The sequence below is a fragment of the Sceloporus occidentalis genome, unplaced genomic scaffold (assembly GCF_023333645.1).
Source record: "Sceloporus occidentalis isolate IW3139 unplaced genomic scaffold, rSceOcc1.0.p SCAF_1, whole genome shotgun sequence".
Taxonomy (NCBI): domain Eukaryota; kingdom Metazoa; phylum Chordata; class Lepidosauria; order Squamata; family Phrynosomatidae; genus Sceloporus; species Sceloporus occidentalis.
The window spans coordinates 207996916-208014508 of NW_028316981.1; the positions used below are offsets into that span (position 1 = coordinate 207996916).

The 17593-nt window shown below is 43.0% G+C and overlaps 1 protein-coding gene across 3 annotated transcripts in view; it reads right to left on the reverse strand.

The window, feature by feature from the left end:
- The window catches only part of GAK (cyclin G associated kinase), a 104925-nt gene extending 91344 nt beyond the window's left edge, over positions 1-13581 (reverse strand). For 2 of the 3 annotated variants that reach the window (XM_089488689.1, XM_089488688.1), the window contains exon 1: positions 13265-13581. In XM_089488689.1, coding sequence (XP_089344815.1) covers positions 13265-13406 — 142 coding nt within the window. In that variant the 5' untranslated portion in view covers positions 13407-13581. Of the gene's footprint in view, positions 1-9323; positions 9364-13264 lie in introns of all 3 variants that reach the window. The other variant, XM_089488690.1, reaches the window with a different exon arrangement.
- Positions 13582-17593: the final 4012 nt, after the last annotated feature.

A 17593-nucleotide genomic window follows, 5' to 3' on the forward strand; every position in this document is an offset into this window, starting at 1 on the left:
AAAGAAAATCAACTCATCTGAGATGTGGTACTGGAGAAGAGTGCTGAGGATACCACGGATAGCCAAAAAATGGGGGGGGGGGATCCTAGAGCAGGTCCACCCCAAACTCTTCCTGGAAGTTAGGATGATTAAGCTGAGGTTGTAAGTTGCTCTACTTTGGACACACCATGAGAAGGGAAGATTCATTAGAAAAAGCAATGATGCTAGGAAAAGTGGAAGGAAGGAGAAAGAGAGGAAGACAACATGCCAGATGGCTAGACTCAATTAGGGAGGTCACGGACATGAACTTACAGTACTTAAGCAGAACGGTAGAAGGAAAGGAGATCTTGGAGGTGTCTCATCCACAGGATTGTCAGAGCCGAGGACAATTCAAGGGCAACTAACGACAGCAACAACAAAGCATATTACCATGCCCTCAATAGGTGAACAGATGAGACTATGGCCCCATACAGGCAGGCCAAAATAAAGCTGCTTTGGGTCACTTTGGAGGTATGCTGTTTAAATGTTGCATGCATCCTAAGACGCCGGAAGCCGTGCCAAAGCCACAATCCAGTCCTAAGGACTGGAGCACAGCTTTGGCACAGCTTCTGGACTCTTAGGACGCATGCATCATTTAAACAGCCTAACTCCAAAGTGACCCGAAGGGGCTTTATTTTGACAGTCTATATGGGACCTATATTAAACTTTTGAACACAGAATGACATCTTGAACATGTTTATCAAATTCCACTTAGATACCTCAATGTTTAAGAGGTATAGAGAGATGCTGACATTACCCCCCCCCCCAACATTTCACTTCACTCAGACACAAGACTAGGTAAGAAACACACCAAAGTATCCCAAAGTTTAATGCTGGCACCCAGAATTTTATGAAAAATCTGATCCAAACTTAAGCATACATAACGTTGCAAGGAGCGTTAACTGTGGGGTCATCAAAGACCACTTCTCTTGATATATTCCTGTGCAGAGGTCATAAAGCCACACTGGAAAAACAACAAGGATAGGTGTGTTTTCTACAGCTTGCAAAAGCAGTATTACTATTACAAGCAAAGAGACTTCTGATTCAGGGAATGCATTGCTATTCTCTCCAAGTGTCCATGTGTACGGTTTTCACAAAAAAAACAGACAAAGGATTACTTTTAATATCAGCCATCCATTAACATGGTGGCACACTTCCCCTCCTATCAGCAGGCTTCTTTGCTGCCTAAAAATCCGTTCTGAAGGTCTTCCCAGGCCTCCAGATAGGTTTGAGAGTATATGGGGGAGAAAGGATGCAGGTGGGAATGACTCTTCTCTGGGCTTCACTGCTTGACAGAAGCTGTTCTGTCAGTAGCACAAGCATACTGGATCCTTGCCAGTGCCCCCACAAGCAAGAAGGAAATGTTACCAGCTATCACTGAAGTACAGCTGACAGCCATCTCCCCCTCCCCAGTCCGGCTTCTCAACACGAAACAGTCTTCCTGTGAAAGGAAATGTAGCCTTAAATCTCTCAGTGCTTGCTATGGGGAAACCACTCCTGTAAGCCCAGTGAGCAGGTGGCCCCTAAGATAATAAACAGCCAACCACTGCTGCCTAATTACTTTCCAAAGTTTCACTTCACAGCAATAAAATATTTACAACATGACTACTTCAGGAACTTCAGTCAGCTTTTTAACATGCAAACTATACCGTTTCCCAGAGTTGTAAAAACGCACTTCAGATTCCAACATTTTGTAACATGCCAAGAAGCTTAAACTGGAGAATGCAGAGCTGTTAAGAGGCTTAAATCACATTCTTAATCGATGCTCTTTACTCAAATAAGCAGCCAAATTCCTGGTCTTTTATAACAAAACATACTTCAGAATACTAGTATTTACTGTATACGCTTGCTGGCTTAATATTTCACCTTTTCTTTTTTTGGCAAAAATTGCATGTTTTTTCAGGAAACCATATTGGAAATGTGTTCATAACAAACTGCCCAAGTATCAGCTGAGCTGAATTGCAGTCAACAGAACAATCCGTATTGAGAGAGAAAGTATGTTGCTAATACATTGAGAAGGCAACAGAAATACTGCAAAACATTCAGAAGAGATCACAGTTGCAAAAAAATACCTCATATAGTTTCCCCTAAACCTGCAGATTTCCAGAGGTGTTGCACTACAACACCTATCATCTCCCAGGCAGCACCACCAAAGCCTACCATAGAGTCTGAGAAGACATCCAGAGGTAGTTCATCCCAATAAAGATGGTCCTAATAAAGGTACTACCAGCCTGTGAATTTTGTTTCCATAAAACCGCTCTTGCCTTCATTCTGTGAAAACTGGGGATTCATATCAAATTACAAGGTTTCTTGTATTTAGCATCCCCCCCTGAGAATTTCAAGTTACCCTGTTTTGAAAATATTCTAGTGCTTTAAAAGACCAAAATATATTTTCCATATATATGCTATATAGTATATAATATAGCGTGCTATAAGGGGTCCTAGGGGTTGTAGGTTCCTAAAGAGTACATTCTCCAAACGCTGATGACAATGCTATGCTTAAGAACATTTTAAGTGGAGAACAGTGCAATAATATTTTGCATAGAAGAGTACACAAGCCAACAGAGGACACTAGTGATAGAATTAGATAGATAGGGAGACCTGAGTGTCTTCCCTTTGTCTTATCAATCCTTCCTCTTCTGTCATATCAAACAATACTCATTGGGATGTTTCTCACTTTCATCCTGCACCAGTTCCCTCTCAGCTCTTTCCTAAAATGAGAACAGCTTAGTTTAGTGCCTTTAAGATAACTTTCCTATTTTTCAAATGACACTCCTGAACTAGAGCCTCTCGTTTTAGTTTCTTGGGCCAGTCTCTTTGCTCCTCTGTCCGACTCAGATCCTTAAATTCATTCCCTAATAAGACAGTCATATAAAAAGTGCTACTCAAAGTAATGGTCAATTCAGCAACACCAGTCCAGGAGCATCATCTGCCACAGGTTTCCAGGAAAGAAAGAAATAATTGTAACCAGTTGTTTTATTTGTAGATGATATCTTAAGAGCTGCCTTGTGTCCCTTTCTGGGAGAAAGGCAGGATAAAAATGAAATAAATAAATAAATACTGCGATCTTATCTTTTTCTGCAGCAGGAAAGCCCTTGGTGCTTTCTCTACATACTGTGCCCCGGAGCAGCATACAATGAACCATTACAAGATTAAAACTTCTCCCTCCCCCCCCCCCCGAAAGAAATATCACTCAACATAAGTAGCAAATCAAAGCTCATAAAAAGAACAGGCCAAGCTATACAAACACTTGGGAGTAGTTTTTCAACCTTCAGGGTAATGGGAAGGGCAGCCTGCACACGTCACTGGGAATGCCAAACCTTCCGGTCACGATAAAAATATTCCATGGCAAAGTAATAATTTCTCTATAGTTCCCAACTTTGTTTTTATAAGAATTTTTGACCCATGGAAGAATACAAGCCAATTTTTGTGTCTGTTTTTAATTCCATCCTCTTTTCCAAATGATGAGAAGAGAATCCAGAATGGTCCTACGTGAGGCATGCGTTTGGTTCTATACATCCAATTACTGACTTAAACTGAATATTACACCTTCTGATTTGTTGCTGTTATGCGTCTTCAAGTCATTTCTGACTTATGGCAGCCCTAAGCCAAACTTATCATGGGGTTTTCTTGGCAAGATTTATTCAAAGGTGGTTTACCATTACCTTCTCCTGAGGCTGAGAGCATGTGACGTACCCAAAGTCATGAAGAGGGTTCCATGGCCGAGCAGGGAATCAAACCATGCTCTCCAGAGTCATAGTGCAACATTCAAACCACTACACCATGCTGGCTCTTCTCCTTCTGTTTTAGCCCCCCCTCCCCATTAATTTAATAGATGGATTTTGCTCTACCTGGTTGAAGTTTATTAAGGAGAAGCTACAGAAATATGGTTTCTCCTTCTTAGCATACTGTGCTTGGGATTCTCCAGGGCTAAGAAAACAACTCAAAAACAGATCTGGGATACAGCTCTGCAGGATGACAGGGGTAGTATACAACATTATACTGTAGTAGGCAACCATAGCAAGAATTTTGCTCCAGCTAACTATGTTTATACACTCAATATTGCTAGATATAACAGAATCTTTACTCTGCCCCATTTTAAAATCTTCCTATTTGTTCTACTAGAGGAGAAATACTTACAAATCCCCTATGCGCAGCGTATCTGTCCTTGCAGTAAGACATGGTTGAAACAGTTGGCCATGTTCTGCTAAGCTGCCAGTATTGTAAGGACTCTCTTCCCAATGAATAAATCCAATTTTGAAGCAGTTCCCCGGCAGGACTGATCATTTTTACACCTCACTTCCTCTTTCAGATTCTTCCAAAGAATCCATTCTAAAGGCTGCCAAATTTTGTAACTTTGTGTGTAATACTAGAAGTAAAATGATCAACCCCCATTATGGTATGTTTCACTTTAAGTGAACACTATTAGTCTTGATTTGATACTGACTGCTGTTTTGCCACCCATGTATAAACACAAGAATATTTGTACTTGTAAGCTGTCTTATCTTTTTTTTCTTGGTTTCCTATTGCCTTGCATCCATTTGGCTTGGGTCCGATTTGTGATTGTAATAAAATATGTTGTTGTTGGTTTCAAACACCTGGTTCAAACACATGTTCTTGGCACACTGTGGAAGAAATTACTGCTCCCCAGTATCAGATAGCTTGAGATGCACTGATATTAACTTTAAAGGGGAATTAAATAAATTCATAGAGAAGAGATGTGTCAAGGTAACAGCTACTCACCATGAGCCTACAAGTCCAGAAACTGCTTGCTTCTGGACACGAGACAATAGAAAAATCATCAGTGGCTAACAGTAGCTCCCAGTGCCCTGCTTGTATATTTCCCAGAGGTATCTGGCAAACACCATTGCAAACACGATACCAGATTAGACGGCCCATGCTCTGACCCAGAAATGCAACCCTTACACATACTCAACTTTTTATCCAAATAAAAGCGATTATATCAAAGATTCAAAAGCAAAAGACATCTCTAAGAACCCTTTGAGCAATTGTAACTAAGCTTATTTATAGAGAGGCCATCATAACAGATTTTAACCAATGGTTTCCTCAGGATCTAACTTTCCAAATTCACTTACAAAAATAAAAACACACAACAGACCTGCAGAAAGCTATCAACCTTCCATGTTGCTTGGCATGTGCTTACAACCGCTCTACAACTGCAGTCCTAGAAAGGCAACACCAACAACGGAGTATCTACTTCCTGGTAACCAGCCAGAGATCTTGATAAGCATCTTAAATTCTAAGTTGTTATGGCCTGTTGGCTTGCTATGTATCTCTGTTCTGTAGTTCAGAATAGTTTCATCACCAACTGTAGAAGAAGCCATAGACATCAGAAGTCTTACACATCAACACAGTGAGGCTGAAAAGCCTTGTCATGAAGGCGTGCCTCCACCAAATTGCTGACACATTTTTAACTGCCAAGTGTCATGTCCTTCATATTCTGAGCAACTGCAATATTTGATTATGAATCATCAATTCCTTCTTCTTAAACTATTAAGAGCCTGCCAGCCAATATATTGCCTTTCCACCCTCAAAGAAAGTCCACTTCTCCCTGCAGTTTCCATTAGTAGAACTACTGGGTAATGTACAGGATTATTAAGATAAGGAACACTGAGAGCTTTCAAGATTTTGGAAGAGCACTATAAAGATAACGGCACAGTGCACTGCACATGGTTTGGACAAAAAAACCCATTTCCCCCTCTCCCTTAGAATGAACCAGAATAGTATAAACATGTTTCTGAAACTGCACAACCCCTTAGTAATAGTAAACATACACATCATGAGAACAATGTTGTTTTGCACCAACATACCTTTTGCTGATGTGATGCTAGCCACATGCATTTTTCTTATCCAGACCCTCCCTTCTCACTTGTTGATCCTCTGGTGTCTCTGGCAGTCTCAGTCATTAAACATTACATCTGTTCTGCCTGCAGCCTTAATAATGGATAAGGTTACTAGTATTCTCATCATAAATAGGGTCTGAAGTTGGCTTGCAAACTCTGGCTAAACTAATCTCTTGTTTGGTGGGGTTGAAGGCACCATGAGGAAAAAAACTGGGAAAATGAAAACCGGGAAGGGGGGGGGGGTGTAGCCAGCCTTTATACCTATAGGCCAAGCTTAGAGACCAGAAACACAGCAGAACCACAAAAGGTGTTATAGTAATGTCACAGAAATTAATCAGATTTGTATGTATTCCTTAAATGAAAAATGTCCTGCATCCAAATAACAATCCCCTACTCCTTAATGGACACTTCAGTATATAACACCAGAAGACTAGCCAAAATGCAATGCTAGGTTTTGCACATACAGAAGTCACACATTGGATTATTATTTTTAATTGAACATTTCTTATATTCTTCATGCTCCTATCTTCAAAACAAAACTTTAAGAAGATTAGGTTTAAAATAAGCCATTCCCCCCCCCCCCAAATGGCATGCATGAAGATTTCGCTGACTGTGATATTAGGGTTGAGGAGCATCGGCACAATTTTGTCATGGATAAGACGATTTTTCTGTCCTCGGGGCTTTGTCACTTCACATTTCAGAAGGATGACAGTGAGAAATACAGGAAACCTCACATTTACACCCAACCTTTAGAAAGTAACTCTTGACACACTACTATTTGAACAACCTGAGTGCCTCTACACCTGACAGAGAATGGAATGAAAGAATACCAGAAAATAGTACATTTGCACTGCATGTAGAAAACCCACATTTCTAAATACCCACACACAAATAAAAAAGCATCCTCCCTGAAGCAACTCAGTACATTAGTGAAGAGGTTCCCCCAAAACCTGTCTCTGTCTCATGAAGGAGCTTGCTTATTATCTATGTAGGAAATCATCAAACAATTCAGAAAGCTGAGAAATCTTTGCAGGAAATATTATGTTGTGCAAAACATTTTTAAAAGGAAATCAGCAATCCTATAACTAGTTTCGTTCTTTGACAGTAACACAAATAAAGGGCAATAGGTCCACTTTTACAACTAATAGCATGCACTGTGAGGTTATGATGAACTCTGTGACTTGCATACTGACCTGCCACCCATTTTCTGAGCGCTCTCAAACTGCTTGGAAAACTATCTTGCCACAAACCAATTCTCACATAAGTAGAAGTACTGTACCACGTATCAGTAAAAAACAGCAAAGAATCTTGTGGCATCTTAAAGAGTAACAAATTTATTGTAACCTGAGCTTCCAAAGACTACATCCACCTTTATTAGATGTGTGGACTACCAGCTTTAAGTATACACGGTACATCAAGTTGGGAACAGGATTTCAGCAAAGACATGAGAGGAAAATTAAATGCAGAAAGTACAGAAATTGTCACTGCCAGTATTATATGCACTTAATTTCCCTGTGATTTTGCTGTATGTAGGGGTACGTATTATTCTGCATAATCCTCTATGTGTCTGAGAAGATGAGCTATAGTTAATGAAAGCTTATGCTATTATAAATGTAGTCATCTTTAAGGTGCCACAGAACACTTTGTTCCTTTTGATGCAACAAGCTAACAAGACTACTAGAACCAAAGGGATATCGAGAGATTCATAGTAAATATCGGTACACTAAGAGACGTTAACTTTAAGCACGGACTTTAGCTGCTACATCAATGGCAAAGACAGCTGCACAAGCTGCATTGATCAGCAAGGCGTTTCGCAGAATTCTTATTACAGGAAACGCTTCGATATTCATTAATTTTTAAAAAGCTTCGCCTCTGCTTTAAAACCAACGTACAAAATAAAAATCCCAATATTTTGTGCTACAGTCATTAAAGCAATTTTTATTGGGGAATTCAGACATTTCTCCCGGCCAAAAACAGTTGTCAAAAACATGTTGGGAATCATTATTAATCTGTGAAGTTGCCTTTATGTTTGGCACCTTTTCTGGGACTTTAATTTCTATGACTTTATTTTTTATAAATCCGAAAAGATTATTAAAATGGAACTAGGGACAAATATGGTCTGCTTTGATGAAAGGGAGGAACTTGGACCTTTTATCGACAGGCCTTCACCCAAGGTGACACTCAAGACTGTGAAATGCACTGTTGGGGAATGCCTTCATTAGGAACAACTAAAACAGCATACAAGCCTACATCCTGTTATCTACAATATACAGATCACACTAGCAACGCAACGCAGGAGAGTACAAATCAGCCTTCTATCGGCATTGTTGGTATGTTTTCTGAAATAACATTGAATGCCCATCTCTACATAGATTGCAAACCCTTGATGCGCCTTGACACAAATGGGAATGCAGATCCACATCATAAACATCAGTTTCATGTACTCTTGCTTACAGCTGGACCAGGGAAAGCTTTTTGATATGGAAAAGCAAATCTGATGGGACAAACTTGGGTCAGAGTTCATTCTGAGTGGCCTCAACCATCTTAAGAACCTTTAATTGTTAACCAAACATTCTCAATGAACTTTCTGCGTAAGGCGACAAGGTCACTTGGGATGATCAACTTTCACAGACAGACAATGCCTAGATTTTTATGCATTCAGCCAACTACTGTCCAAACAGACAAATGGAGAATGAATACCAACAAATCTCACTTAACAAAGCCTCTGAAAAGAAGCTCCTTTTAACAAGCCTGAGGGCAGGGAACCGTCCAATTAAAAAGATTGTATGTACAGCGCTGTGTAAATTTACAGCGCTTTATAAATAAAGCTTAATAATAATAATAATGATAATGATAAATGTCTGCCCTGCTTCCATTTTTTTTCTTGCCTTCTGTCTAACTTAGTAGTTCACAACCTTTTCTGTGTCCCACACCCCTAAAAATGTTTGATTAATGTGCACCCCCTACAAAAGTAGTATCACACTTGAAGATGAAGAAATCTCATTTCTAATTTTTGCACCACAAAATGAACCACATACAATACAGTGGGTGAACAAACTGAACTTTAAAGTATAAGCTTTTTACTCAGTGCATAAATGCAAATCTAAACTGAGAAATTAGATTCTAATTTATTCAAAAAAAAAAGTGTGATGGCTTGTGACTCATCATGGAAGGACACAAGCCACTCTTTGTGCACCCCCTGAAACTCCATCTCACATCTCTGTGGGGTGTGGGCATCCCAGATTGGAAGCCCTTAGTCTAGGTAGATGATGCTTTTGGTATTAGTATCATTGGGAGGATGGTGGAGGAAGGACATAGAAGCACACACATTTAGTGTCGGGATGTGGAAGCAGGTTTACTGCAAACATTGCGCTATAAACTTGAGCAGGGAAAGAATGGAATTCTGTTCTAGCTGATCCTACTGTAGCCATACATACTTACAACAGGCAATATACACAGCTGCTTCCTCCATAATCCCTTACTAAGCATGCATGAAAAGCAAAAGAAAGAGAGAGGGGAGAGAAAGCAGTTAAAACTTGGCTCACCAGCTATGCCAACCATATTTTAAAAGCATAGATATACGTTTGGGCACCGAAAAGGAAATCATTAGTAAAGCGGAGGATAGCGAAAGGAAAAAAAATTCTTAGATGCATTTTGGAAGAAGCCTTCAGGTGATCTCTGGGAAGTATAAAATGTTTTTCTTTACTTATGCAAGGCTTTTCTGACCTGGAAGTTTCATTTCAGATGAACACAGTGTTACTGTATATACTCCTGTATAAGTCTAGAAACTTTAGTCAAAAAATTGACCCCAAAAACCTGGGTCGACTTATCCACCAGTCAATGCAAGTACTGTACTTTATAGAAGCCATCCCTTTCTCTGAATAGAGTGGTAAAAGGAGAGAGCTTAGTCCATCCTGGGAGCATGGAAAAGAAGCATGGATCCCCTCTACTCTCTCATCCATCCAGCCTTTAAGATAAGCACAAACAGTTATGCCTGCCAGAATTTTGTAAGTCCATTGGCATCATTTCCCTTTGCATCATCCTTTACATCCTTTGTTGCATGTCCCTAAGTTTTACCCTTGACTTATCCAAGGGTCATATCAAAATCCATAATTTTGTCCCTCGACTTATACATGAGGTCGATTTATAGTCGACTATATACAGTAGTTTTGGATAGAAGGTTTGCTGAAACCTGCTGAACTGCCCCTTTTCTGTGGTACAGAACCTATCCCTATTCTTTCCCTTTCATTTCTTCCTCTGATACCAAACTTTCTTTTGAGGAAGTAATACCTGGGAACACACCTACTTTGTTGACTGACGTATGCCTGTACAGGTTAAGGCATGGGGCTTTTTCTGGAGAATGAAAGCTTGTGCTAGGCACCTTTCTGTCTCAATAGGCCTCAGCTCAAGCTGAGAGAAAAGCAAACAGACAGGGGAACATTAAAGACAAGGATCATACTTGCCAGGTTTTTTAAAAAAAACAAGGAAAAGGAAGAGGAGGGAAAAGGCAGTATTTTGATCCTCAGAAGAAGGCGTAATGAAATTTCTGAACTGGTGAGAGAAAGCTGTCAAAGGCCCTATACAGACAGGCCAAAATAAAGCTGCTTCAGGTCACTTTGGTGGTATGTTATTTCAATGATGCATGCGTCCTAGGAGTCTGGAAGCTGCACCAAAGCTGCACCCCAGTCCTTAGGACTGGAGCATGGCTTTGGTGCGGCTTCTGGACTCTTAGGGCACATGTATCATTTGAACAGCATACTTGCAAAGTGACTCGAAGCAGCTGTATTTTGGCCTGTCTGTATCAGGCCCAAGTGTGGTTGTTTTTCAATGAAAAGCACTTCCACATCTCAGCAGCCAAAGCCAAGCCTCTCAAATGCACAATTATGACTATCAGATCATGGTAGGGCATGAGGTGGGAAGATGACCTTATAAACAGGCGCCAAGCAGTGTTGCCAACAAGCCTCGAACATATATATCCCCAGAATGTTTTACCAAAATCCCCAGAATTCCCTAATATTTACCGGAATATTTAGTCAAAATCCCCGGAAAGAAATTAAATTCCCTGGATTCTGAGGGATTCCCCAGAAATTGGCAACGCTGGTGCCAAGAGAGAAAGTATGTCCCAAATCATTCTACGTTGCTGGCATTATAGCGAGAGAACAGAATCCATTTTTCCAAGCAACAAACATCACCATAGAAGCTATAGGATTAATTGTGTAAGAAACCACCATACTACACTATACAGGCATTACTATACAATGCAATATTCCCACAGTCCAGTGTCACCTTCAGAAAGTCGCCCAAAAGGCTAAACATTCACACAGTGACAAAAATGAAAAACGGGTTAAATATTTAGGAGAGCTGTCAATCTAAATCCTGAAACAGAAATATAACAATGTCTATGAGCCTTTTCTCTGCCAGTCACTGCAAATAAAAAGGTGCTTTACATATGGTCTTTTTTTTTCCATACATGAGCTTAGGGAAAGAGATACAACTGATTTCTTTCCATTGTGTTGCTCAAGAACCTTTTCTGCTACTTGTATTTGAATGTGGAAGCCACAGTAGCCTCCAAGCATGTGTGTATGCCAAGTGCCTCTTTTGGCATGTGTTTTAGTTTCTGGGCATTGTTTCTTTGCAACCTAAAGAAACATGCCACAATTGTCAGTTTTACAGACAGACAGGCCTGTTACAGACTGCCAAAATAAAGCTGCTTCGGGTCTCTTTGGAGGTATGCTATTTAAATGATGCCTGGGTCCTATGAGGCCAGAGGTCGCGCCAAAGCCACACTCCATTCCTAAGCATTGGAGTGCAGCTTTGGTGCAGCTTCCGGATTCTTAGGATGCATGCATCATTTAAACAGCATACCTCCAAAGAGACCCGAAGCAGCTTTATTTTGGCAGTCTGTAACAGGCCACAGAGAGCGTGGTGCAGTGGTTTGAGTGTAGTACTAGGAGTCTGGAGATCAAGGTTCAATTTCCTGCTCAGCCATGGACATCCACTGAGTGATCTTGGGCAAATCACACACTCTCAGCCCCAGAAAACCCTGTGACGGGCTCACCTTAGGGTAGCCATGAGTCAGAAACAACTTGAAGGCACACAACAACAATAAACATAGTGATACATCGAGAAGGCTCTGCCTGCTGAGCCCTCTGACACACAAGCAGTCCCAAGCCATACCGTTCACGATCCACGTCAAAGGTGAACAACCCTTAACATTACCATCCTCTCCTCTCTATTTGTTGTTGTGTGCCTTCAAGTCGTTTCCATCTTATGGCAACCCTAAGGCAAGATCCCTTGGCATACTGACTTTCCAGACTAAGAGGCCTATGCCTTTGAATTCTTATCCTTTGGGGGAGACGAATACCTGGGAACGATCTTCGTTGTTGCTGCTGTGTGCCTTCAAGTCATTTCCTACTAAGGCGAATCTATTGTGGGGTATTCTTGTCAAGATTTGTTCGGAGAACGTTCGCCATTTATTCATTTATGGTATTTATACCCCGTCCTTCAGCCCTAAAGGCTATCAGAGCGGCTTACAATTGTCATGTTTAATGAGGCGGTTCATTGCTTTCCCCTGAGGCTGAGAGGATGAGGCTTGCCCAATGTTTCCCAGTGGGTTTCACGGCCGAGCGGGAGATCCACCTCTGGTTTCTCCTCTCTCTACTCATGACCATACACTGGAAAGGAAAGAGAGGTTGTTTTTCTATCCTGGGCTGGTAAAATTGTGGCATTCAAACACTGAAACACTCAAGATCTCTCTGGCTGTGCTGTCCTGGGCTACTGGGAGTTGTAGCGCAATGACATCCAGAGGGCCACGAAGTGAACCATCATCACTTGAATCAGCGTGATTAAGCCTGCCATTAGCAGCAACACAAAGCATACACAGGAATTAATAACACAGGCGTCATTGCTTAACTCCATGCTCCATGTTTGACCTGTTCAGTTCCTGTATGTTAAACTATTGAAGGGGGGCAGCATGGTATAGTGGTTTGAGCGCCGGGTCACAACTCTGGAGAGCAGGGTTTGATTCTCCGCTCGGCCACGAAGCCCATTGGGTGACCTTGGGCAATGAGTCACACTCTCTCAGCCTCCTCTGGAGAATGGCTGCATCCACACTGCAGAAACAATCCGGTTTGACGCCGCTTTAACTGCCCTGGCTCGATGCTGTGGGAATCTGGGAATTGTGGTACCTTACGGTGCCACAACAAACTACAATTCCCAGATTCCCACAGCATCGAGCCAGGGCAGTTAAAGCGGAGTCAAACCGGATCGTCCCCGCAGTCTAGACATCGGTTTAAGTGCTGCAGCCCCGTCGCAGGGGATCCTGGGATTTGTAGTTTCCCCTGTACCTTCCCCAAGCCCTCCTCCCTCTCCGCTGAGCCCACCTTCGGCGAGGACCCTCTTGATCCTGAGCTTCATCTCCCCCATCTCCACCACTTGCCCCACGAAGTCGTTCTGGTCCCGGCTGGCGGCGCCCAAGGAGCCCGGCCCCGCCAGGAACTCCAGCGCCGACTGCAGCAGCGACATGGCCGCTAAGCTCAGCACCAGGCCGGGCCCTTCTCGCTCCGATAAGCGCGGCCCTCCGCGGCCACCGTACTCCCCGGCTCCGCTTCTTCTTCTTCTCTTCCTCCTCCTCCTCCTCCTCCTTCGACCCGCTCCGAAACCATTTCCGCCAACGTTGTTCGTCAGAAGAGAAGGGGCCCCGCCGCCCCGCCCACTTCCGCCTAGAAGCTCCGCCCACAACCCTCGCACGTCTCTTCTGTTGGCGCTGTCCGTCACCCCATAGTCCCACCCACTTCCGCCCTTAAGCCACGCCCACACTAACGCATGTTTCTTCTCTGTCAGCGCTGTCCGTCACGAGGAGCCCCACCCAGAACCCTCGCATGTCTCCCCCTCTTCTCTTCCAGGAGCCCCGCCTACTGCCGTTCTGTATCCCCGCCCACACCCCTCGCATGTCTCCTCCCTCTCTTCGCCAGCAATATCCGTCACCCAGGAGCTCCGCCCACAACCCTCGAAGGTCTCCTCCTTTTCTGTTAGCGTTTTCCGTCACCCAGGAGCTCCGCCCATTTCTGCCATGTAGCTCCGCCCACAACCCCTTGCATGCCTCCATCGTCAGCGTTGTCAGTCACCTAAGCTCCCCGCCCACTTCCGCCTTGAAGCCCCACCCAGAACCCTCGCATGTCTCCTCCTCTTCTCACGCAGCCGCTCCGCCCACTTCCAACTCGACGCTCCGCCCATACACCTTGCATCTCTCCTCCGTCAGCGTTGTCCCTCACTCAGTAGCCCCGCCTACTTCCGCCCTGAAGTTCCGCCTACACCACTCGCAAGTCTTTTAGCGCTGTCCGTCATCCAAGCGCTCCGCCCACTTTCGCCCTGATGTTCCACCCACATCCCTCGCATGCCTCGTCCTCCTCCTCTCCGTCAGTATTGTCACCCACCCGGACGCCACGCCCACTTCCACCCAGAAGCCCCGCCCACAACTCTTCAGATTTGTGCTCCTCCCCCTCACGGTCTCTAAACAAACATAGATCCAGAAACAATAGAAGTCGCTCCTTAATTGTCGCTTAGGGAGTTTGAGAGTTAGACTAGGGCTGCAGAAATAATCAGTTTGACACCCCTCAAAACTGCCCTGGCTCAATGCTATGGAATTCTGGGAACTGTAGTATTGTGAGTCATCCTGACAGCCTTCTCTGTCAGGGGCCACAGCAAACTTTATTTGTTTGTTTGTTTTATTTATATGCCGCCTTTCCCTCCAAAGGAACCCAAGGCGGCTCACAGATAAAACAATAGTTCCCAGAATTCCATAGCCAGGTCAGTTAAAATGGTCCCAAACTGGGTTATTTCTGCGGTGCAGATTCAGCCTTATTAGCCTCCAAAGTGCTGCTATTATTATTATTATTATTATTATATTTATTTATTTGTATCCCTCTCTTTTCTCACAAACATAGAAGAGAGGCGCCTTCAAAAGGAATTAAGTTGTTACAATGTTAAGAGAGATAACTATTTAAAACAACAAAATACGTTTTAAAAAAGATAAAACTGTACAAAACACTTTAAAAATTGAAACGGCATCCCAAGCCAGCCATTTACAAGATCCCTTGAGAAAAAAATCAAAAACACTTTTTAAAAAGTGTTGTAATAATAATAATAATAATAATAATAATAAAATTTTATTTATAGCCCACCTTTTCACAAGGAATCAAGGCGGGTTACAGGAGCATCTAAAAACCATACCATACGTTACAAATGGTATCCAGTGCAATTTATGTCCTCCACTCTCAGGGCGACTAGGCACAATGGAGGGCCAAATAAAAGCCAAAAACCCTCACACAAAAATCTAAACCCAGGCTTCAGAATGGAGGACATTTTGACAGGGGGCTGAAATGGAGGACCAGAAGTGCCTCTTCCACCCTCTTAAGCCACGCCCTCCAGCCCTGAGTCCCCGCCCCAATTTCCCAAACCACGCCCATCTGTTTTGAATAGCCCCTCCCCTCCCGTCTTTCTGGCATTGGAAGAGGTCTGCTTGTCTTGGCACAGGCTTCTCCCACGCCCAGCCAGAGGAAAAGCACCATCCACCACAGTTCAAAAGGGGCATTGAGAAGCTGGAGCGTGTCCAAAGGAGGGCAAAGGGCCTGGAAGCCATGCCCTATGGAGCTGGGGATGTTTAGCCTGGAGAAGAGAAGGTTAAGAGGTGATATGATAGCCCTGTTTAAATATTTGAAGGGATGTCATATTGAGGAGGGAGCAAGCTTGTCTTCTGCTGCTCCAGAGAACAGGACCCAATGGAGCAATGGATGCAGGCTCCAGGGAAAGAGATCCCACCTTGGCATTAGGAGGAACTTCCTGACAGTAAGAGCTGTTCAACAGTGGAACACACTCCTTCTTCCTTCCTTGGAGGTCTTTGAACAGAGGCTGGATGGCCATCTGTTGGGGATGCTTTGATTGAGAGTTCCTGCATGGCAGAATGGGGTTGGACTGGATGGCCCATGCGGTCTCTTCCAACTCTACGATTCCATTTAAAGGTACAGCCATTTTAGTCTGTAGAATCAGTACATAGAGAGATCTTGTAGCACCTTTGATACTAACTGAAAGAAAGAAGCTGGCAGCATGAGCTTCCATAGACTAAAGTCTACTTCCTCAGATGTACATGTCCTCAGGTACTCCCTCCAAATGCATCTCAGGAAGTAGACTGAGGACTATGAACGCTCATGTTGCCAACTTCTTTATTTCAGTTAATCTCAAAGGTGCTACAAGTATCTCTCTCTATGATTCTAAGAAAAGCACCTGCATGGATGCTGGAAAAGTGTTGTTGTCCTGTGATGCAGATGCTTTCCTCCTTGCCCATTTGTTGTTGTTAACCACCCTTGAGTGGATTTCAACCCATGTTGACCCTGTGGATGAGCTATCTCCAAGACCCCCTTCTTCCACTGCAATGCTTAGTTCCTGCAAACCCATATTCATGGCTTTGCTAATAGAGTCCATCCATCCACCATGCAGCCTTCTTCTCTATTTCCCTCCACCTTTCCTAGCATTATTGATTTTTCCAATGATTCATGTCTTCTCATGTTGTGTCTGAAGTACAACAGCCTCAGTCTTGTCATCTTGGCTTCCAAGGAGGTTTCCAGCTTGAACTGCTCTAGGACCCATTTGTTTGTCCTTTTGGCTGTCCACGGGATCCTCATTACTCTTCCCCAGCATCACATTTCAAATGAATGGATTTTCTTCCTATCTCAACTATCCAGCTTTCACATCCATACATAGTAATAGGGAATACCGTGGCTTGTATGATTTTAACTTTTGTGCTGAGTTGTATATCTTTGCATTTTAGGATCTTTTCCAGTTCTTGCACAGCTGCCCTCCCCATTCTTGATCTTCTTCTGATTTCCTGATTGCAGTCCCCATTTCTATCACTGTTTGATCCCAGGCATGAGAACTCTTTTACTAATTCTATTTCCTCACTAGTCTAGTTCGAATTTGTGTAGGTTCTCCGTGGTCATTATTTTTTCTTCCATTGGCTTCTGCCCAAGAAGCCTTACTAGATTTAAGGACTGAATTAGACACAACATCTGTCCTAGCTCCAGCAGCAACCAGCTCCCATATGGACCCTCAGGAGCAGAATGAAAATGTACAGCTGCTTCCTTTCTTATCTAGTCGTCTAAGCTCCCCAATCTTATGGGTATCATGGGGTGTGTCTACACCGCAGAAATAAAGCAGTGTGTTGTTATTGTGTGGCTTCTAGTTATTTCTGACCTATGGTGACCCTAAGGTTAACCTGTCATGGGGTTTTCTTGGCAACATTGGTTCAGAGGAGTCCATATATATATATATATATATATATGGACTATATATATATATGTATATATGAAACCCCACTGCATAAGCTTGTGAACTCATCTGGAGACTGGGGTGTTTTACCCTTTGTTTCTGTTTAAGTTTTTCCTAGCAAGACTTGCTTTACTATCCCAAGCTGTTTTTCTGCCCATGAAAATGTGTCATAGGTGCCTTGAGGATTTTTCTCAGTTAAAACACGCACAGAGAAGATTTTCCTTCCAAGCCATGAATGTAATAAACATACAGTAGGCTCTTGGTATGTGCTGGGGTTCGGTTACAGGACACACACATGTGGATACCAAAGGCTATAGATGCTCAAGTCCCATTAAATACAACGGCACAGTACAATGGTGTCCCTTAATATAAAATGGCAATATCAAGGT